Source organism: Paralichthys olivaceus, chromosome 19 (assembly GCF_024713975.1).
Source record: "Paralichthys olivaceus isolate ysfri-2021 chromosome 19, ASM2471397v2, whole genome shotgun sequence".
In the NCBI taxonomy this organism is placed as follows: Eukaryota; Metazoa; Chordata; class Actinopteri; order Pleuronectiformes; family Paralichthyidae; genus Paralichthys; species Paralichthys olivaceus.
Genome location: NC_091111.1, coordinates 12,405,418 through 12,427,783, shown reverse-complemented (window position 1 = coordinate 12,427,783; position 22,366 = coordinate 12,405,418). Strand labels below are relative to the sequence as shown.

The 22,366-nt window shown below is 42.1% G+C and overlaps 3 protein-coding genes across 7 annotated transcripts in view; 2 read left to right on the top strand and 1 right to left on the bottom strand.

Annotated features, from left to right (window-relative positions):
* wasf1 (WASP family member 1) overlaps positions 1-5,794 on the top strand; it is a 47,691-nt gene extending 41,897 nt beyond the window's left edge. For 2 of the 4 annotated variants that reach the window (XM_020097767.2, XM_069514753.1), the window contains 5 exons: positions 392-448; positions 1,121-1,284; positions 2,780-2,959; positions 4,212-4,774; positions 5,221-5,794. In XM_020097767.2, the coding sequence (XP_019953326.1) occupies positions 392-448; positions 1,121-1,284; positions 2,780-2,959; positions 4,212-4,774; positions 5,221-5,378 (1,122 nt within the window). In that variant the 3' untranslated portion in view covers positions 5,379-5,794. The remainder of the gene's footprint in view (positions 1-391; positions 449-1,120; positions 1,285-2,779; positions 2,960-4,211; positions 4,775-5,220) is intronic. The other 2 variants (XM_069514755.1, XM_069514754.1) reach the window with 2 other exon arrangements.
* A 2,585-nt stretch (positions 5,795-8,379) lies between these two features.
* On the bottom strand, positions 8,380-15,671 carry kif25 (kinesin family member 25). The gene is made up of 15 exons (XM_020097762.2): positions 15,332-15,671; positions 15,166-15,231; positions 14,444-14,566; positions 14,193-14,334; positions 12,586-12,689; positions 12,405-12,484; positions 12,261-12,300; positions 12,102-12,169; positions 11,640-11,714; positions 11,321-11,467; positions 10,971-11,147; positions 10,639-10,793; positions 10,310-10,555; positions 9,715-9,870; positions 8,380-9,521 (listed from the first exon to the last, which is right to left on the bottom strand). Exons 1-15 carry the CDS (start codon positions 15,485-15,487, stop codon positions 9,370-9,372), a joined length of 1,887 nt encoding a protein of 628 aa, XP_019953321.2. The 5' UTR covers positions 15,488-15,671; the 3' UTR covers positions 8,380-9,369.
* A 119-nt stretch (positions 15,672-15,790) lies between these two features.
* On the top strand, positions 15,791-18,219 carry ccdc167 (coiled-coil domain containing 167). Of its 2 annotated transcripts, XM_069514756.1 has the most exons (5): positions 15,820-15,880; positions 15,911-15,991; positions 16,181-16,275; positions 16,562-16,614; positions 17,192-18,219. In XM_069514756.1, exons 2-5 carry the CDS (start codon positions 15,941-15,943, stop codon positions 17,320-17,322), a joined length of 330 nt encoding a protein of 109 aa, XP_069370857.1. In that variant the 5' UTR covers positions 15,820-15,880; positions 15,911-15,940; the 3' UTR covers positions 17,323-18,219. The 2 variants fall into 2 exon arrangements, with proteins under 2 accessions (XP_019953324.1, XP_069370857.1); XM_020097765.2 differs by having other exon boundaries at positions 15,791-15,991.
* The last annotated feature ends 4,147 nt before the right edge of the window (positions 18,220-22,366 follow it).

Genomic DNA, 22,366 nt, shown 5'->3' with positions numbered 1-22,366 from the left:
AGAAAAACGCACCTCTGTGGTTTGTCCTTCCATTCTAGTGAGATCTCCCTCTTTCTACATGCATCTTCTGTTTGCACTCAGCTCTGTTCTTTCCCTGTGTGTGTGTGTTTGTTTGTGGATATGTGTGTGCTTTGGGATGTTTGTGTGCATGTGTGTGTGTGTGCACAGCTGTGTCCCACCTGCATTGTGACGTCCCCCAGAGCTGAGCACGCTGTCATTTTCTGTTTAACAGCACTTTCTTTCTCTTTTGTCCCACTCACTCTCTGTTATTTTGTCTCTGTTGACGTGTGCAGCCGTGTTGCGCTCAATCCTGTGCTGTGTTGATTTTTTTGAATCCCGCCTCCCCTCACCCCTGGTGCTTCTCTTGTGGTTTTTGTTTTTTTTCTTGTAGTTGCAGGATCCCCGCATGTATGATCAGGTCTATAGGTACTTAGACCTTCCAGGGCAGGTATGTGAAAATACAGCGATTATTTTAAACAGACTGTTGATGTGTGTGATTTCTGTCTTTTACAGGCCTGTGAAAAGTGTGTGTGCTAAAAGTCAGTCATACTGAAGTGTGGGAGGAGGAGAGTGCTCTCTGATGACTTACATGAGATTATTATTGCTGCAATCTATGAAACTATTTAAAAAAATGTTTCACTTTATTGACGTTTAGACACATGTTTAATGATTCAGTTCAGTCAGTCACTGAGCACTCCCTGTCCCCAAGCTTGTATGATATAATATTATTTTCTGTGAAGTGCTTCTGCTTTTAAAAAACTGATTTTGTGAACTGTGTCTTCAGGAAGCTAGTTCAGCAAACTCATGAACTCGTTTTAGATGGATATAGCTGCCATGTAAAATGAAACGGTTTGGTGTTTACATGGATGAAGCAGCTATTTCAAATTTAAGTTGAATTGTGTGTTTTTTGTTTTCTACCTGATCTGAGTCACATTTTCCTTTTGTTGTCTGTAACCCACAGTCAAACAAGACAACAAACGACGGCAGCTAATCTGTTCTTTTCTCTCTCCTCCTCATCCCCAAACCATCTCTTGTGGGTTTGTCCTCTGTTCTGATCCTCGCCATCTTCCCTCTAATCGCCTCTTCCCACGCCATCCTTTTCAACTCACCTCTGCCAAAGATGAAGGCAATAGACCGTCCGCAGGAGCCAGAGAAGATACCACGGGCGCCGCACGACCGTAAAAAGGAGTGGCAGAAACTGGCGCTGGGTGCGGAGCTGGCGCAGGACATTCCTGAAGACAAACACAGAGAAGCGAACGGATCTGCAGGTTACCATAACAACAGGTATGTGAAGGTGGATGTCCAGTATGTATCACATACCTCATAGTAGGAAGTTAGCCCTGAACCATCCGAAGTAATCAAACATACATTTAGAACCAGAACATGCAGTACATGCGTCAAAGGATGCGACTAATGTGCACATGGTAGATATAACTTGATTTAAAATATCAATGAGCCTCCACAGCACTGATTGGTGAAACACTTATTTTTCAGAAGGACGCAATCACTCGATCTGCAGAAATAATAAATTGTGCCCACTCCATCAAGACTGGGTTCTTTCAGTTCACACTTGGCTGGCACAGATGAAATGCAGCCACAGCAAACTAATGATTAAGGTCCTTCATAGCTGTGATTGCGCTCATTGTGAATCAAAGCTCGGACGCCACTCGTTCATGATCATTTCTCTGCCAGTCAATGTGATTAATGAGCAAAGGTTTTATTCAAATTGGTGGTTGTCTTGGATTTGTTCAGTGTCGTGAATTGTTTTTTCTGAGCATAGACGAGGACAGATCTCAATATAGAGTGAATAGCCCTGTATGTGATGTTCAAATAGCCAAGGTGTGCATGATGCTAGCAGCGTCAACCCAGGTAGTTTTTGTAGCAATGGCACATTTGAATTCATTTCATTTCCACACCAAAATGTAGACACTCATCGATACCAACATCCTAAATATGTCAGAATTTCTTCATCAAGATTTACAGATAATTCTTTGGAGAAATCACCAAAAGTGTTTCAAAAATTCCTGCATCTGCACCAAAATGTAACAAGTTCTTCCCTGACCCATTCCACATCCTTCCTCCAACTTTTTTGGTAACAGTTTATCTTGCAAATAATCAAACCCTGACTATAGGTAATAATAGCAAGAAGCTCGAATTTCTTTTGCATTAAAATATCTTCATCAGATGTTGACTACAGATCTCTTGCTCGATTCCATGTTACAATGAGTTGACAGGTTTCACTGGCTAGGAACAATTACACCAATGAGATTCTTTATATATTTCCAGTATTGTTGGGACCTGGACCTCTCAAGGGGGCAGTGAGGTGATTTCCAACATAATAGAGTTCAGATAAAACTACCAGGCTAAGAGGATAAAAAAATCTCTCATTTTAACTGGAGGACTTCTCTTCAGTCCTTTAAATATTATTCGATTGAAACAATCCGAACCAAACATGAGAGGAAAAGTCATTTTTTGGTGGAAAGGTGTGATGGTTGGTCTCGTCTACACATTGCTTGTTTGGGGCAATGAGAGAGAACAGATCAGAAATTCTGTCTGTGTAAGAACCAAAAACGCTTTAAATAGATTTAATCTGAAAATGATGAGGACTGAAATAAAGTGTGCACACGCGATCGTTTGCAAAAACCTTTTGGTTCTTTTACAAGCATTAATAAGTTGAAACAGTTGTGAAACAGTTAACAGTGACAACAAAATTCAGAAGGACAAAACTTCATAGGTCTCAAAGACAAGCGAGAAAATGAAAGCGTACTTCTCTGCTCAGGGCTCCTCTGTACATGGAGCACATGGACGGGCCCTTTTCGCTGGCGGCGCTGCCCTACATCCAGATGAACGAGCTGCTGAACCGCACCGGGGACAGAATGTATTCACGGCCCCACGACCCTCCACCGCCACCTCCTCCCATGCACCCACTGGGAGAGATAAAGCCACCCTCTGTGATCAGGTGGGACTAGAAACCCTACACACACACATACACGTAGCATCAGTCTCATGTCATCTTAGGAACCTTAGTTAAATGCAGTATGTGTTCACTCGCACCTACAGACCAGAAACATGCTGCAGCTGCGAGAGAAAATCCTGCGCATGTGGTTTTCCAAGCAGATTCAAGTGTGAAGAATTATCTGTAAATACTATTTCACCTCATCTCTGATTCACAAACATAAAATTGCAATCCTGCTCATAATCTATTTAGTTGGTCTATTAATTTTTTTTCTCGTATGGATCAATATTGAGTGGCGTCCTATCACGTTTCTTTTGGTGAGCTTTTGTTTGAGGATTTTTTGCTCTGTTAGAGCTGAACAGAAAAACACAGGGAAGAAGGGATGAGTGGAACGCTGGATGGATGGATAGATGGAGGGAGTTTTGTCGACTGCAGACAGCAGAAGAAGGAAAAGGCTCGGAGAGGGTCAGGATCAATAAAGTGTTAAGGCCACTGAGCGTATTACAGGTTGTTGTGCACTTTTGCTGCATATGTCACCGTTTGAAGGAATGGAGAGATCAGAGGTTTTGATTAAGTCTGTGGCTGCAGCACCACAGAAACACCATTGATTTTTCTTGCTGAAGTCCTTGAAGGATGACATCTCCTCTTCTCACAAACTCCTCATCCGGTTCTTAGTTTTAAATCCTTTCCCGACGTTACATTTGAGCGTCTCGTCTTTATTTTACCATCATCATGCTCTGTATCTCATTTTCTCACTACAGCATCAAGTGTGCTCAGAGGAAATACTCGACGTGTCATTTTCTCTGTTCTCTTTCTCTCGCTGTGCTTTTTGCTGCAGCAATTTTCTCCATAGGAAGAAAATTGATTGTGCACATGTCGCTCTGTGTGTTGCAGTGTCCTGGTTAGTAGCTCGATCCACCCACACAGCTTCAGGGTCGGTGGGCGGCCATAACTGATAACATCCTGGCCTTAATGTAAAGAGGAATATATACTTGACGGCTACAGAGACGATATTGGGCTGAAAGCTGCGTCTCCCTGAAAACAGACAGAATGCTCACCCACTGATGATCTGTGTAGATTCTGTGGAAATTAAGAAACAGCTCTCATTGTTATAAGGATGTTGCAAATAATGTTTCCCCTCCCTGGGACTACTGATCATCTTATCTTATCTGAAGGAAAACTGTAGGATCATACTGTTCCTCTGATGTGAACTTTGTGACTCTTGTTATCATAATGTCCGTCTCTCTTTCTCCAGCTCCAGTTCCGGTTTTTCCGACAGCAGACCTCAGTCTCCGGCACGAACAGCAGGATTCAACTCCAACACTCCTCCTCCTCCGCCTCCACCTCTTCCCCCTCCGCCTCCGCCCTTACCCTCCTCAGGCCTGCGGGGCACCCCTCCTCCTCCCATTCCACCTCTACCAGTCCAGCAGCCCCAGGCGATCCCACCTGCCCCTGCTCCCCTCCAGATTGCTCCGGGGGTGCTCCACCCGGCGCCTCCGCCCGTGGCGCCTCCACTCCACTCCTCCTCCCCGGCCCGTCTCCAGCAGGTCCTGGACAAGGGCCCACCCATGAGCTTTGGTACCCAGTCGGATGGCACCACTCTGCCTCCTCCCCCACCGCCTCCTCCTCTGCCTCTCCCCGGAGCGCGGAGCTCCTCCCCCTGTCTGTCAGGCCCGCCACCGGTGCCGGCCTTCCCCTCAGCAGGAGCCATGGCCTCACCCCACAGCCTCCACGATGTGGGGTCCAAGAGGCACCATCCAGCCAATCTACCGCCCATCAGCGATGCACGCAGTGTCCTGTTGGAGGCCATCAGAAAAGGTGGGTCACGAGCTGCAGTTCATATGTTGGAGAAATGCATCAAATCTATAAAATTACATTTGAAACGAGTATTGAAAGCATCAACTGATTGACAAGTCTTTTGTTTATCAAGAATGTCTTTGTTATTTTTAGACAAAGGTCTCAAATGGCTCAACGACTCAAATTTGAATGTTGACTGATTTTCTTCTTTTCATGTTCGATAGTGAATTGAATAGATGTCAAATGTGGCTCTGAGATCTTTGTCAGCCAAATGAAAATAACCTTTAGTTGAAATTTTAGTTTACATATAATTACAAGGAGGAAGACAGAACTTGTTGCAGTCCTACTTAAGGATTTCTACTGATAAAATGTCTGTTTTTACATAGTATATATATTTATTCATATACTTATACTTACTCAATCCACGACAAGTACTTCAGGAACCTCTCTTATTATCTTTGCTGCAGGCATACAGCTGCGAAAAGTGGAGGAGCAGCGAGAGCAAGAGGCTAAACACGAGCGAGTCGGCAACGACGTGGCCACCATCCTGTCACGGCGCATTGCTGTGGAGTACTCCGACTCAGAGGACGAGTCCGAGTTTGACGAAGGAGACTGGATGGAGTAATGATCGTCAGGGAGATGGGGAAAAAATGAAAGCAGCGGTGGCAGGAGAGGACAAAATTGTTCAGGTGCACCCACCTCCAAAAACCCTGCACCCCACACCTCACCGTCAGAGTCCTTACCACTCCCGAAAGAAGAGGAACGTCGTTGTTGCCCATTTATCCTCTGTCGAAGTTTTTTATCTCTCGCCTCGTTGTGGATTGTGTTTGGAGGACAGTCTCCACATCACCCTCGTCCGTGTTCTCGTGTTCCAAGAGAGATTATTTTGCATTCATTCTTTTCTGCACTACAGGACCTTTTTTCAGCTGGATTTCTCCTGATGAAATCCTCCATGTTTACTATTGTTATACATGAAAATGACTTTTTTGAAGAACCACTTGTTTTTATTTCTTATCTGTATATCGATAAAAAAAAAATGAAGGCAAGTTCTCCCATACAGTTTTGCCGCCTGGTGGCTGAACACGGCATTGAATGACTTCTGTTTTAGCTTCTTTTATTCACCTTTTCCTGCTGAAACGTTTGCGGTTGATAGGCCAGTAGTTTGCCGACACTGACCACTACACCAGTGGTCGCTCAGTGTGAACACAAGCCGGGTTGTCTTTTGTTTTCTCTTGTTATCAGGACTGGTTTCACCACAAAGAACAAGCAAAAGATTGTGCTGGTATGTCAAAGGTCATGGGAGGATTGTTTGGGGAAGTAAATATATGTCTTCGGCAACGTGTGCATATCCATCCACTTACATCGAAACATCACCCCAGGGAAATAAATGCCAAGAGATTGAGCTTTTTTTTTGTCTGTCCAGGTTCTGAGGAGCCATGTTTGCTCATGTTGACAGATAGCAATGTCTATAAAAAACACTGAGCCATCAGTTTGTAAGAAAGGAGCCTCAAATCCTTCTCTTGCGTTATTCGCCACACATACGGACACTGGAAGTGATGAGATGCTGTAGTTGTACATCAGAGTTCCTGCCTCTCTTATTGTTCCAGGTGAATATTCAGTGTGCAGAGGAAAAATCCTGAGAAGGTACCCACAAACCACTCGATACCACCAAAGGCAGCTTTTTCCTCAGATCCCCCCTTTACTGTGGACCCGCCCACTATCGAGAAGCCTTACCTCGTTCAGTCCCGCAGCAGCAACTGTTGTTCAGAAGAAGAAATTAGGCACGATCGCTCCCTCTTCAGGCCTAAAGGAGGAGGACAGGTCATGCCTTGTTGTGGCTCATTTCAAAGCAAATGTCTGCCATCTTTTTCCGTTCGTTTGTTCGTTCTTTCTTCTACTTGCCTTATTGTTCGTACAAAACGTATCGTTGAGTTGATGAATGTATTGTGCTGTTACTACTTACTTGCCTGCGCTTGTATGGATTTGCTGTTTCTATGTTTGGGGGGTGGGGGGGCTATGGGACCCTGGTTTAAAAAAAAAGAAAAAGATTAGATCAATACTGTAAAACATGTAACTTATGTAACTGTTGACTGTGACAGTTTGCTTGAATTAATAAAAATCTAATGTTATGTTTCAGCTCTACACATGTTTTAAGTTTGTTGTGGAGCTAAGTTCATCCAAATAAGTTTGACTTGATTGTAGGAGATTTGACCTGCTAGTAAATGTCAGTGTGAGCCCAGCGAGCGAGTGGGTGTGGTAATGTTTCTAACCCGACAGACACATATACAAAAAAGCAAATATCTGATGATGAAAAAATGGTGGCATACAGGAAGAGGGTGTAAACCTTGATGTCAACTGGAACAGAACTCAAGTTTTAAGAGCTCTTGGTGAAATTGTGGAGCCCAGTGCTTGTGTCATGTCCTACCTCCATGATGCTTTGCCAGCCCCCCCCCCTTGTCTAAATGTTCTAGAAATTTCTGGAAAGGCAAAGTCTGTAAAATTTGCGCAGAAAACTAACTACAAAAATGTTGAATACAAAAAGAAAAAAGGTTTTGTTATTAGACGAATGAAACCAGAAATAAATCATTTGAAATGACGTGGGTTTCGCTCTTGAACAGGAAGATGATTTATATGTATTACAAGCAGTTCGATGTATTTCATCAGAGACACATTTATCTACATTTCCTTAAACTGTTATAATCTTAACAGATGAATTATTGCCTAAAGAAAGTCCCGGTAATTAATAAACTGATCATCAACAATCAACAGCTAAGACTGATCATCCATTTAATCTGCTGGATTTTGGAATAATCCACATCTGGATCCTCCTGTTGGACATTATCTATTTGTCGGATGAAGAATGATTATTGCAAGTTCAGTTACATGTGCTGTCACACTTCATCCTCCTTTGTTTTCTGTTTCTCTCTCGTCTCATTTTCTACCACCTCTCTCCCTTTTTCTCGTCTTCACACTCTTCATCTCTCGAAACAGAAGATGCTCCAGCAGTTGTTTATCACTGTCATCCTTGTTCTAATCAAATCCTCACTGTATCATAAATCTGCAGTTTCAAAAACACTTGTCAGGTGGCACGTGTGTTTCAGACACATATAGAAGTTGAAATAGAACTGGAATCCACTGAACAGAGCTCTCATTGCAGTTTACAGTATGCTGATTCGAGGACGCCTATTAAAAGTGAGTGTGTGTGTTTGTCTCAGGGGAGATGATGAAGAAAATTTAATTACCAGATACAGTGTGTTGTTCTATTCATGCTGGGACGTGTCCAGTGGTTTCACCTTGGAGGAAATTCTCCCTAACAACAGACCCAAAATAACTTATCTTAAATAATCATCAATCTGATAGGTGCTGCCACATGGACGATCAGTTTTACAGATGTGAACTTGAATTGTGCTCACACAGAACTTTTCTTCTTAATAATCTAACTGTTAAACAAAAGCAATGATGTAACACAAACTGTTTGTGCTCCTCTTTGTTGTAATCTACACAGCAACAATTCCCAAAGCAAGAGGCACATTGTATAAAAAGCCTTGGAACCATGTATTCAAAGCCATTTTTCATTAGTTTCAAGAGCTGCATTTATAAAACAGATGGATACAAAAAGGAAAACATCTGCGCATCAGGTGTTTATTATAAAGTACAAATTATTCTATTATTCTATTTTCTACTGAGACTTTTCAATGTGTTTGAAGGATTTGTGTTGTTTTACAAAAAGGGTTATGATTACAGACCATACATGAGAATATTATATAAACACAGATGCATCAAAATACTAAAAAATAGAAGGCATAGCATGAGCAGCGTGTATTTAAATTATTTACAGCATAAATAATAAATAAGACTCAAAAAGCTTTACAATATAGCACTATTCACTATTGGCATGAGCAGCATCGTAATACTGGTGTAGATAAAAATGGATTTAACAACATGGATGACATAGTGTTAAAAACAAAGGTCAATTAAGTTATTAAAGTCCTAACTGTGTATAATTGTACTGTCATTTACCACTAACCAGCAGACAACTGGACTAAACCAGGTTCAGCGTATGGGTTATAAAGTTTCAGCAGTTTCATGAAGCCTATTCTGCATGAAATAGATTTAACACCAAGATCTATTTGAATGAATCTATTGGTGCTGAGGCCTCTGTTTGAGGAAGTCTATTAAAAACATAGGTGGCCCTACCCAGATCTATTTAAAAACAGAAGTACATCGATGCTGGCAAAACCTACATATTTATATTTATTATACAACATATTTCCTATTTAAACTATCAACCAACTTATTCAAATATGTAAGAGGAAGTAAGGGAAAGTATATTAAACTAATGTTTTTATTGTTGTACAGTGTAGGATTTTAATACCAACGAGTACGCAGCACCGTGTATCCCAGTGATGAATAAAGAGTTCTAATAACTGCGTTCAGTCGTATTGTTTAAGGCTGTGCACTTTGATTTCTTCCCCACATGTAGTTATGCAGTAAATCCTCAAATCAGTGTAACTCATTTTTTCAGGTTTGCCTCTTTAGACCCTCCAGTCTGCACTGTTGATATGATGTGGCAGGATTTACGTTGCCTTGGCAGGATGAAACATTTCCTGGTGTCGTCACTTAACTTTGAGGGTGTTGCTCTTCCGTCGAGGCAGCTCCTTCTGGACCTGACGTGCACGCGTTCCCAACCCCAGGGACTGCAGTGACTCTGTGATGAAGCGCTGCGTGGGAGAGACGCACAGCATCACCAACAGCTTGGCATCGCCACCTGATGGACGAGATGGAGAGAGACAGGAAATCATTATAAATGGTAGATATAAATAAAATACTGATGTGTGGAATCTCTTGGCTGGATGGGACAACACTGTGGGGTGGGAAAAGACATAAGACGCACGGAGCCTATAGCAGAAGAAGGAAAGTTTGTGTGTGTGTGTGTGTGTGTATGTGTATGTGTGCGAGACCTATGGCATCCTGAAGTAGATGGGTCAGTTTGCTGTTCCTGTAAGGGATGTGTGGTCTCTGTTCGGCCAGAGCTCCCAGGACGTCAGACAGAGCGGAGAGGCTGCGGTTTATACAGGACACCTCCCACAGAGCGGCGCCCGTCACTCCAGACATACCTGACACAAACACAAACACACACACAAACACATATAAATATATATATATCTGCAAAGATATAGATTTGTTTGTGCTGTGAATATGTGAATTATTCATGGTTCAGACACAGAAATGTGTTTTTCGTGTTTAAAATCTGCACTAAAAACATATTGAAATCACAGTAGACGAAAAACTGTTCACATCTAAACACTCACATGTCCTGTCATCAATCTCTTTTTTGCCAACACTGCCTATTGGATTTTTTAAGGCCTTATACGAAACAATAAACACCTCAGTCCAGCTGGCTTTAAACGGAGAACGCTTTACTGTGTAAGAGTTTCTTTCCTCCTGAGAGAATTCAGAGCAGACACGTGCAGCAGTTTATCTAAAGGCTTCTTGCCTCAAGGACCAGGGTCCCGTCAACGATCATCCCCGAGCACTGAGGCCCGACACACTCACCCACACACTCACTCCCTGCCAGGTCCACCAGCTGCAGCTTGGTCCTGAACGGAGTCTGTGAGATACTGGGTCTGGGGGAGGGACAAGGTGAAAGGGAAGGTGAGGGGCAGGGAGAGGAGGCGGGGCTTGCCAGGAGCTCTTCAGATGGGTAGCGGGCGGAAAGGTTGGCACGGCGACAGCGTGGGCTCCACCACTCCTTCTGAGCACAGCGTTGCATGTCCTTCTTGGCGCTCTGCAGCCTGCGGGCTGAATGGGAAAGATAAAAGTTACAATAGGAATATGTGACCATCAGTCACTTATATGCTAAAATGTGTGTGTGTGTGTCTCACCCAGGGCCAGTGCATTGGGGCTCTTGGAGGAAATGGTGAGGGTAACAATAAGGTGAGAACGTGAAGATTCGGTGTGAACCAGGGTGGGACAGTGAGCCCTGAGTTTCAGAATGCTGTTGATGATCTGCATCACCTCAGAGGCGCTGCACACAGGTCTGTGAACCATGCAGACAAAATGAAACACACACACCATCACCTGGCATTTGGGCAGAAGGCAGTCACTGACCCTAAATATACAATATGTAGAATTGGCTGCTCTGCGTCTCCAAATCAAAATAATAAAAAATGACGGTGTGAAGCAGCATGGGACCTGACGCGACAAATCTACTCACTCGTATGTCAGGGAGGGAACCTGGCTGGTACCAGAGGAGGTGGTGATGACGTCCCTGCGCTGGCCGGAGGCGTTCCCGTGCTCATCTTTAGCCAGCAGGTCAAACACGTCGTTGTTGTACACTTCCATCACTGACACCTCCACGGTGTGGCTCTCTGCAGGCTTCTCCGAGATCAACCTGGGTCACACGAGGGAAGAGATACACAGATAAACATCAGACAGGTCAAACGAGTACAGTCTACTCAACTCTCTGTGCAAATTAGAAAAAACAGACACTAAAAAGTAAACATTCCTCTTGGATTTAGTCATTTCACTGTAGATTTAACAATAACTGAATTAAGAGTCTCTCACTGAAACAGCTCAGCAGCAGCCTTGGGGATGATACCCTGCTGTGCCTCCTGCTGCGTCTTTGAAGACACTTCTGGGGAGTTCGATCCCATCATGGTGTGAGTCTTCCCACTTCCTGTCTGTCCATATGCCATGATACAAACATTATAGCTGCAGGGCAGAGACAGAGGCAGCATTCAATTACTGCTGAAGCCATTAAATCATATTATGTCGTTTGACATGTATTTCATTCACTTTGTTCTTCATCTGGAAACCCTCAGTTCACACAGGGTCGTGTTTAAATTACTAGGACGACATGTTATTTGTATTGTTTGACACTGACCCGTCCAGCAGGGATGTAATCAGGGGCTTGACTTCATCAAACACCGTGTCCTGGGAATCCTCTGGTCCGTGCACCCTGGAGGAAACAACGTTACCACAGTGACCCCTAAATATCACATCATTAAAAAAACATCTCACAGTAATGAGCACTGTAAAGAACGTGGATGTTTTTAAAAGCTAACTCAAGAACTTCCTTTTTACTTTGAGGCTTTGAATTGAATTTCATTGATTTACCTTAAGACGTAATTTTATCTTTATAATTTTATCTCCATTTATCTGTCTTTCGTGCTTCTATTTCAAATTTGGATTTTACAAAAGTATTTCTTCTTTCCTGGTTGATATTGTTTTGCTTTGTGCTTCGATGGGTAAGGGTATTGTTTTTATTGATTTTATTCTTTAAAGCACTTTGATACATTGTTTGAATGAGATAAAGTGATTGATAGATCATTGGTCATTATTTTACCTCTCAAACTCAAACATCTTGTTTTGCACTGGCATCCCTGTCTTCAAGCAATTCACCATCACCGTGTCCTGAAAACATGAAAATAAGGGAAAACAACAAAGTAAGAACACAGAGTTGAGTTAAAAGCAACCGAATCAAATCTTAGAGTCTGAAACTCACATCACTGATCGCGCAGACCACTTCCTCAGATGAAGCAGGACTAAAAGGGAAAAGATGTACAGTATTAACATTGGACTACTTTCTCATTTCAAACAACTGCCGTCATTTATCATTCTGTATTTTATGTATTGTGTGCGGACCCACCCTGGTCCAGAGGTCTGGACGTGGTCAAAGGATAGAACAGGTCGCACTCTGCAGTGAACTCGGATGTTACCTCTCAGCTCCTTTAGCATAACAGAGATGAAAAAGTTACTTTGCTGCAGTTCTTCTTGTACATACAACACTTTACTTCTGGCCAGTGAGGCGACAAATCATCTGTCCTCACCACCACTGTGTTGTGAAGTTCTTTCCTCCTCTGCCTCTCTGCCCTGCACCTCTCCTTCTCCTCCTCCAGAGAGCGCTCCAGAGCTGCAACACGGGCCTGCAGGTCTGAGCAGGGAAGGTAGAGAGTTTATTTTTAGACAAACAAGAAGACCAACAACACTGAAAAGCCTCCACTGGCTTCTCCGATGCATTAGACATGGCTCAGGTGTGTATCTGGTGTCTTTGTTAATGTGGAAAACAGTTGAATGAATGAAGATCTGTCACAAACACACACACAAGTGACATAACAGCAGATAAACAGCTTAGATATCTTCTCTCCACGCATCTTATTCCCCAGAACATTAACTGACTGTGTGAATCATTCTGTTGATTCTTTCTTTTTTTAGTATGTTCTCAATGAATTTATATAAATGATCGCTGTTGCTAGATCATAGTTTTGCAATCATGTGATTAAAAACTATTCCAGGATGTGTCTCTTCATCTGGGTTTGACAGAATTATTCTACCACTTAAAATTTACTCGTCCATGTATCAAAAAAATAATAAAAAATGGCCAATTCAAACAAAAATTGAATGATGTGTCAAACATTTTGGAATGGTGCATGTGGATCCAATTTAGAATCGATTTTAGCTTAAAGTGCCAAATAAGGGTGAGCTTCCAGGGGTCCCACCGGGTGGAATGGCCCCAAAAGTGAGGGTTTGTAGCAGCACAGAATATAACAGTGTCAGTGTGTTGTGATTACTGAGGGTAAATCTCTAAATTCCTCCTTCACCAGACATCAACAGTAAAAAGGTCAAGAGAAGCCACTTTGTTCGGAGCGGCTTGGAGTGTTATGCACTGGACAGCTTATTTGTGCCAAAGCGTCTGACAAGATCAGTTTCCACCTATCGACAGAGCCGTTGCAACCAGCTGACTTTGCTGGATGCTGCTGGCTCGAGGAGGGGGGGGGGGATTACCAGCACACACTTCAGCAGGGAGACACAAAGGGAGATTTTGTAGGTACTGCAGTAACAGGTAGAAAATGTGCGACCAAGAGGAAGGGATTGAAAAATGTTCATAAATTCAAACTAGAATGGAAATCAGTAGGGCGCATACCTCTGCCAAGATCCAACAGTCTGTTATGAAACCACATTAACATTCACAAGATGGGGATTTATTTTTTATTTGAATCTGCATCACATTTTACACCGGCATTTTTTTTCCATCGTGATCCATGAATTATCATCTGAAATCAAAAATGACTAATTTAAAAAACGATGCCCCAATCTCGAAATGTCAAAGAAAGTAAAAAAGAATGATTGTGGATCCACAACAAAATGTGATAGTTTCTTTCCTGAGGGAATAAAACAAACTCAGATATTGTGTCCTTACCTTCAAAGTCTCTATACAAATTCATTGTAAGGATTAAACTGACTTCTATTTGTTTTGACTTTAGTAAGCCATCTTATTTTGTGGGCGCTGACTCTAATGGCCGCCTGCTCAACTCAACTCACTGCACACAGGCTCCAACCTGGATTTTCCGACTCCAAATCCAAAAACATTCCCTCTGAAACCAAACTTCCGCATGATACCAAAGACGTTCATGGCTCCACCCACTCAGATACTTACCCTGCACCTCGTCTCCACGGTGACCTTTCTGGGAGGAGCCGACTTGCTCCACTTTCTCCAGCAGCTGCTTGCTCTGCTCCTCCAGCTCGGTGGCAAAACTCACGTACACTGCAAACACCTCACTCAGGTCCTGCTTCACTTCCTGCCACACACACACAGAGAATTAGTGTGTAGATGGTGTGTGACTCTACTCTTTGGTGTGTGTGTGCGCCTGTTTCTGTTTCCACATTAGCTGCTCAGTGTTTCTGTACCTGGACTCCTGACAGGAGTTTGGTGAGGCCGGCCCTGGTTTCATTCTGCACCTCCCTCTGGTGCTGATGATGGTTCAGCGCTTTGGTCTCCTCTTCATGGTCGTGACGCAGTTTCCCCAGACACTGAAAATGATATAACATCAACATGTGCTCATTTAAGCAAAGCATAGTTTGTGATGCAGTTGGGTTGGATCATTTCACTTTTCATTCTTTCTTAACTTCTTGAATTTTGACAGTTTTTAAAAGCCTTGGTTTGTTCATCAACTGTTGAGTGGTTGGGATCATAGAAGAATACAAATAGATGGTTTCTCTTATAGACACACAAGATAGCAGGCAATTATAATTATGTTATGTCATGACAGAATTCTGTTTTGTCAGAACACAAAACAAACACTGCAGATATCTTGGAAATTGCTTCTTCAAAGCTTCAAAATACTTTTATTTTATTTGCATGTTTTCAGCAACTTAGTTTGCATGAGACAAGGACACTAAAATATCTGAGTGAAAACTGTCCTCAAGCCCTGGGTCCAGCAAGTCATTGTTAAATTATATTAAATACACTCTACATATATGAAATGCAGTTAACAAGGAATGTGAGTCATTCATAAAAACCTTGAGCCATTCAGAAAGACAGAAATAATGATGATAGACACAGCTAATGCAGAGTAGAACAGACTTTTAAGCCTGTGCTGTGGGTGATGAGGGAGAATAAATCTTCTTACGTCTGCGAGTCTCAGATGAAGAATAGCATTCTCTGTCTCCAGCTCCAGTATTCGCTCTTCTTTACTCTGAAAACACAAATCCATCAAAGTTAAAATACATTACAACTCTTGAGTGTGTGCTCAGTTACTGGATGAAGCTCCAACAGACTTGACATTAGTCACTTACCCTCAGTTTGTGCTCCAGCAGATGAACCTGGTGTGCAAATATCTGGTCCCGGTTGATGAAGAGAGGCATTTTGACTTGCCTGCAATAAAAAAGAAAGCCAGAGAGGAGGTTGAGGAGGTAGAGAAAGATCTTCCTCCTCACCTCTTTCCTTCTCATCTGAACATGTCGTGTCCTCTCAAGTCAAATAATCCGATTAGAGCCTAATGGAGGCCTCCAGCAGCACTGCAGCCAAACCACAGCCTCAAATCACCCAGGACTCACTGAGTGGTTCCATCGGAGCTGCTGCTGCAGGACACAAACACTGTTTGGGTCTTGAGGACGCAAGAATTCACGTAATCGTGCGAAACTGCGCGACGGTATTTATTTTATAACTTTAGAGCAGGAGGACGCGGCTGCAGCAGCACCAGTGGGCGACTGGTGACCGGCAGGGGGCGGCCGAGCCCTCACTGAAGCGGTAAACATTCCGAGGAGAAGAAGACGCAGCACTTCCGCGTTGTCACAGTTTACCTCAGCTCGCTCAGCAGAGGTGGCTCCTGCTCCTGCTCCTGCACCTGCTCCTGCATCTGCTCCTGCTCCTGCTCCTGCACCTGCTCCTGCTCCGGACACACGATGACTAAACTTAAAGACAAAAGACGAGAGAAAACCAGCGTCGCCTCCGAGGTGAGACGTCGGAAGTGGTTTATTTACATTTAGCTAGCTAGCAGCTCTTTAGCCAACCCTTGTTAAGTTCTGTGTCTCGCGTCCAGCGTGGGGAAATGTCGCTCCATCACCCGCTGCTCTTTCATTATCGTGATTATTGTGTTTATTCAATCGATATATTCAATCGATGAATTTCATCTGTTATCGCAGATCGATCGATTGGAGGAGAGGCGGTCGCGTTGCCACGACAACCTGGAGAGGGCGGAGTTCAGGAGCAGGAAGGAGCAGCTCTCTGACAGGGAGAGGTGAGGAGGAGGAGGAAGGTGGAAGGTGGAGGTTGTCACAAGGTGCTCAAGGATGGTGTTTATTGTATTTGTCAAGTCAGTGACAAAACAATAGCAGACGTGCTTTAGTACACAGGCAGAGAGCTCAACACGCTGCAGACACAGAAAACATCTTCATCAATTTGACGACACGTGTGCTGGAGAAAGTCATGCAAACTGACAAAACTTTCTCACTTGTGGCTCTTTCAAAGAGTGAAAGCCTCCTGATTGAGCCGTCTGTCTCCGTCTCATCTGTTCTTCTCTACAGGCAGGACCTGGAAGATGAAATGGCGATCATGAATGAGAGGGTGCAGAAACTAGGTGAGACTAAATGCTTTGTTCATAGCACAATTTCCCCCTTTATACTCAAACCAGACTGTTTCCTTTGATAAACATCTGTTCAGTACTCATGCAGGATTATACCCAAGACACAAAGTAATCTTTAATAACAAGTGTTCATATTGACACAAACGTGTACAAAATACTTTTCACAGTAGTGTTTGTACTGAAAACTGTGAATCGGCAAAAACACTGACAGCTTTCGATAATTGTTTAAAAAAGATGTTGGTTGGTTTCAACTGATCAAACTTGAATATCTGCAGAATTTGTCGGTCCCCCGTGTTAGTGTGAATGTTTTGGGGCTTTTAACAGCCAACATGAGCATTTATAATATGTGAACTCTGGGAAATAGTTACAAGGATTTTTTGCTAATTCTTTCACATTTTACAAAAGAAAAAGAGTTATTTAATTTTACAAACAGTTGTGTCTATATATAAGAAGATTTTTACAGTGTTTTCAGTTGTACATGGTGACTCACACTGTGCCCCTATAAATGTTCTGCCATACAAAGAGGAAGCCTGCCAGTACCACACACCCAATCTTGTTTTTTCTTTTCTAGACAAGGAGCTGGAGACACTACGAGGAGAGAACCGGAAGAACATGCTACTGTCGGTCGCTCTGCTTGTTATCAGTGCTCTATTCTACTATATGTTTTTCTACAATGAAGAGGACTATCAGACAGCTTCTTGAAGGGACCCACTGCTCTTTCTAGAGCAACAACATTCAGACCATAGACTGTATATAAAGAGTTCAGACATATGAAAAAGATAAAAAAAAAGTGCATGGATGACATACCTCAGTTCTGCCTGCAGGTGGCATCATTTAATTGTCTCTTTTTTCATCTGGACCTCAAACTCATCTTCAGGCCACAGCTTCCTCAGCAGGGACGGTGTTGATGTTTAAACACTAAATAATGATCTGTGTCTCCTTCTGTATGGATTTCTCTGTCAGTGCAGCGGAACATGTTTAAACATCTCACTATCTCTTTTTTAAACTTTTGAAATAACAACTATTTTTCAAATCTCATTGCAAGCTGAAACCTGGTTATACTTTATTGTTATTACTCAGTTTATGGGAACAGAAAAAGCTGAAGAAGGCTGTTGAGTATTTCTCTATTTATCATGTAACAACACTGAATAATTAATCAACATGAGACTTGCCCGTTCATCACCCAATGATATCCTCAACCCCCGTGTACGACATCTGCACTGTGTTGCAAGTAACAGGAATGTATTACGGGAAACTGACTTAACTAAATTAGCATATTTTGTCCTTTCCTCAGCTAAACTCATTTGTTGTTACTGTATTTTATAAAGTGTATTTATGACACTGGGTGCCAATCAAGACCGCCTTTTACTGACATATAGATAATAGTGTATGAGCCACATAATGTACTTATACATGTCAGACAGTTAGATGGAATGTGAGCTGTTGTGTTGCTGAGGGATTTACACAGGACCTGAAGAATGTATTGTGACACCCACAAGTAGCCATTCACAGATAAGAACTCAAAGATGCCAAAGATGTTTGTGAATGTTGTTTCACCAGTTATTGGATCATGCATATAAATTAAACACTTTACAGTCAGTTTTGTGTTCATTATCTGCAGCGCATTTAAACTACACACTTTATATTATTTAGAAAATCTCATTTGGATCAGTCATTAAATGACTATCAGCTTTAAATTTAGAGTTGTCCTTTTTTTATGAAACTTGGTGGTTCAAACTAGTCCAACAAATGTTTTCTCATCAGGAAGTTTGATGCTTGAGACAGATCTAGAGGAGGAGGGTTTTTTCACCCATGCTGTGATCAGTGTGGCACCAGAGGACGGTCTGAGGACAAGGCTGTTGTAAGTCTTTCAGCCTTCCTCTCTATTCTGACAGTAGAAGAATATCAAAGAGCATTCCTGATATTGACTCTCATCGCTTTCAAAAGACGAGACAAGACAGAATCTTTTAAACCTGTCTCTTCATTACCCATGTTCCCATTTTATGGACTGAAATTCTACGTTGCATCCATCCCCTGTTCAAACTATAACATGCAATAACAGGTGAAAAATTGTGAACCTTGTAAAACACAGACTTTGTCTCCTGTCAATATTAAAGCCTAAGAACCGTTTTCTTCTCTGAGACTCAAACAAAAGTTTGACCTCAGTTCTTCAGATGTTCATATCCTGACTCTGAGGTTTAACCTTTTCTACCTATAGTTTAAAACATGTACAGTTTTAAGTTGAAGTTGCAAAATGTAATAACGCAGTAGTGTTATATCCCTGGTTTTCCCTATCAACTGATTCTGGCCTCAGTATATTTGTCACGATAAAAGTTAGGCTGGTTTCCTTTTGTCAGCAAATCAACAAATTCCAAAAAAATCAAACACAACACTGCGTCAGTCCCCCTCCTGATAATTTCCAACTTTCCCACAGGCTGTCTGTGATTCTCAGCACCAGGCCTCTTGGTTTCAAGTGAAAATCTTTAAAAACAATCACAGATAAATACCTAGGTTAAAAAAAGAAAACTAAATCACTAATTAATCATATTTATTAGCTGTGGATTAATACAGAGTTTAACAATGCTGTCACAGGATGGTGTAGAATTAACTGAAATTAATTGAATCACCCACTGATGTATCTTAATGATTTCTGGAGTTAATGTCGATGCCACAGAGGAATAATTAAGTCAGATGATACTTGTTAGAATCCATTACCCTGGAACACTCTCCCTCTCATCATCCTATTCTCCCCTAGAGTAATCTGAAAACACATTTTTATTCTTTTGCCTTTCAATGTGCCTAAATTGTTGTGCTGTGTGGTTTTATGATTGCTTTTCTTGTTGTTATGAATATCACAGTTTATTTTTTTGTAAAGCACTTTGGATCAACAATGTTGTGTTTAAAGTGCTGTTGAATAAAGTTGAAGTTTTTCTGAATTGCCAACACACTAAAACCTCATTCTCTAAACAAAGCACGCACAGTCCCCAAAGGTTAAACACGACTAACAACCTGTTGTCATTGATGACACACCACCGCTCAACATGCACGTGTCCAGTCATCTTGCTTGAGGACCATCAACACTAAATGTCATCAATCTTTCTGAGGCTCTACAGGATGATTGGCTCCGACATGAGCAGAGAGGTCATGATCAGACAGATCATCCTGATCCGTCCTGTTGTCTTTCACTGTGGTGAGAGAATGTGTGAATAGTTTATCGATAACCAGCCTTTATGTTTGCCTTCCACCATTCTCTCCCTTTCTTCTAAACCCTAAAGAAGAGTTTATCTCAGCATGGTGGTGGAAAGTGACCAAAAGCCCCAAACCCAGGAAAATCTTAATGGATGCAACATGTGATGATAAAGGATCTGTTGGATCTAGTCTGACTGGTTCTATTCAGCAGACCTAAGGATTCTTTCCTCATTCCTGAGCAAAGGAGACGATTGGCTGAGATCTGACCGGTGGCAGAGATATGATGCTGAGGCAGAATCAATGATTCATGTGGCTTACTATTAAATCATAGTAAGCATCATTTTCACTGCAGGTTTTCATGTTTACATACGAGGGCAGGGTTTGTTTTTGTGTGTTATCTAATAACAGGGTTTGATTTTGGGAAAAGATAAAATAGTTTTGGATCAATTGTTTGATTTTGCAAGATAAGTCAAAGGTTTTTTGTGAGTGTAGCTTGATTCTTTGTGTTTGTGTTAACTGAAATGGAGCGGACGTTTCGGGGAAATACGTCTTAGCAGAAAAACTGTAATTATTGATATTTGTCTATTTACAGGATTTGTTGCGAGTAAAAAAAAAAAACAGAATACAATCAGTATCCCTTTGTTTCTTCGGCAGGTTCTCTTAGTTGTGGTGGGAAAACTCTGGACAGCTCAGCAAACAGTTATTTGTGTGCCCTCCCTCCCACACACACTATTATCACCAGCACAGTCCACGTCACGCCTACACACACTCATCCTCTCATCCCCAGATAAAACCAGTGTAAACAAGCCCCTTGTGCAACGCTGCTGTTGGATTTCAAGACCGATTGTTGTGGACACGTTACGGACAAGTTTGAATATTTGTTTTCATGTGGTCTTTGATATTATTGCTCAGTTAAAACTGTCCCTCTGTTTGACTCTATACTCCTGCACAGTCAGATGGTGACTGTTTGCTGTTTTGCTTTTCATGAAACTGTCTCACGGCCTCAGGTTTTGCTATGACTCAAAAAAAAAGAAAAAAAAGAATAGGTCTGTCTGAGCAGCAAAATGCCAGATGTCACTTTGAATGCTTTATGTTCTTGAGCAGAGCGATGTTTGAGCTCAGCTGCAGCGGGTGGAGGTTCAGTGTCTGCACTCGGGTCAGACTTCATTATGCAACTTTTCTACTGCTGTTTGGTGACGTCTGCAGGTTCCGAACCTTTCATGTTGCCCTTTGAGGTTCAGTTCACTTGAATCAAATGACACAGGTGTGGCACCTGGCTAAATGTATATACAGTGCCTATGCACATTTATAGTATAATCAGACTCAAATGAAAATAGCAATACCAAAGTGAAAATGTGTGTTTGAAACTTTACGAACATGAAGTATTACCAGCATTGAGTAATTCAGTCAGAGGAGGCTATAAAAGATAAACGTGACGTGATACAGAGTTTATTTGGCCTCTAACAGTCCTTTCACAACTTTCTTTTACTTTTCTGATTTGAAAAGTTTTATTGTTTCTAATGAACCATGACACATCGTTTTCACTGAACACGTCTTGTATTGGATGTAAATCAACCTCGCTGTCATGCTCCTCCTGCACTTATCAGGATTTCAAAAGTGTCTTTGACTCATTTCCCTGTAACAGCCGGCATTAAAACCAGATAATAGAGGAGAGTTCTAAATCCTCATGCCCAGATACTAATGCAAGTAATATTCCTGAGTCTCTTGGCTGATCACACATGGATTTATCTGCTCCACATCTAATTTCCATATTAGTCATCATGGCTACAGTCAGAGAGCTGATGAATGTTTTAATGAGGAGTTCCTCCAGAAGAGAAGATGAGGCCAGAGACAAGTAGAGGAGTGAGACAGCGAAGTGAGGGGTGGAGAGAGAGAAGATAAGACACAAAAGTGTTTGTCAGGTTGTGGCCTAACACTACTCTACTGTTCTGAGTGTGGTAGGAAGGTTCGTCAGTGTGTCAGTGGGCTCCACAGACAGTTGGGTGCCAGTTATGTGTTAAAATCCTCACTCGTAATTAGAGGTTGTGTTCCTTTTTGAGTATGTAAACTGCTTCCCCGCCAAGTAAGAACCTAATGTGATTGCTGGCAAATCCTTTTAATTTAAAAGAGATTTCAGATGAGTATACCCATAAAATACCAAATACCCATAACCCAGGTGTTATACTGTAATTTGTATGTAATCTATACATACAAATATCAGATATAATTTGTATCTGCCCTTAAAAAACTGTCTTACTTTCTATAAATACATTGTGTCCTCAAGTGCTTATTAAACTCACTGTACCTTGAAAAATGTCCCCGACACTCTCCACAGCACACAGTGTTTTTCTGAGAAGTCAGAGGGAGAGGCGTTATTGTCCTCTCTCTCTCTCTCTCTCTCTCTCTCTCTTCTCTCTCTCTCTCTCTCTCTCTCTCTCTCTCTCTCTCTCTCTCTCTCTCTCTCTCTCACCCACTTACTCACATACACACACACACACACACACACACAATATAGACATAGAGGCAGCACATGCACAATCACCCACAATCTGGTAAA

Excerpts from the sequence above, each read along its gene's own strand:
- kif25 (XM_020097762.2), bottom strand. The coding sequence starts at position 15,487 with ATGAGAAGGAAAGAGGTGAGGAGGAAGATCTTTCTCTACCTCCTCAAC. Across the intron at positions 11,468-11,639 it reads ATTACATCCCTGCTGGACGG|CTATAATGTTTGTATCATGG; the intron begins GTCAGTGTCAAA and ends TCTGCCCTGCAG. Across the intron at positions 10,556-10,638 it reads CCCCAATGCACTGGCCCTGG|CCCGCAGGCTGCAGAGCGCC; the intron begins GTGAGACACACA and ends TTTCCCATTCAG.
- ccdc167 (XM_020097765.2), top strand. The coding sequence starts at position 15,941 with ATGACTAAACTTAAAGACAAAAGACGAGAGAAAACCAGCGTCGCCTCC. Across the intron at positions 15,992-16,180 it reads AAACCAGCGTCGCCTCCGAG|ATCGATCGATTGGAGGAGAG; the intron begins GTGAGACGTCGG and ends CTGTTATCGCAG. Across the intron at positions 16,615-17,191 it reads TGAGAGGGTGCAGAAACTAG|ACAAGGAGCTGGAGACACTA; the intron begins GTGAGACTAAAT and ends TTTCTTTTCTAG.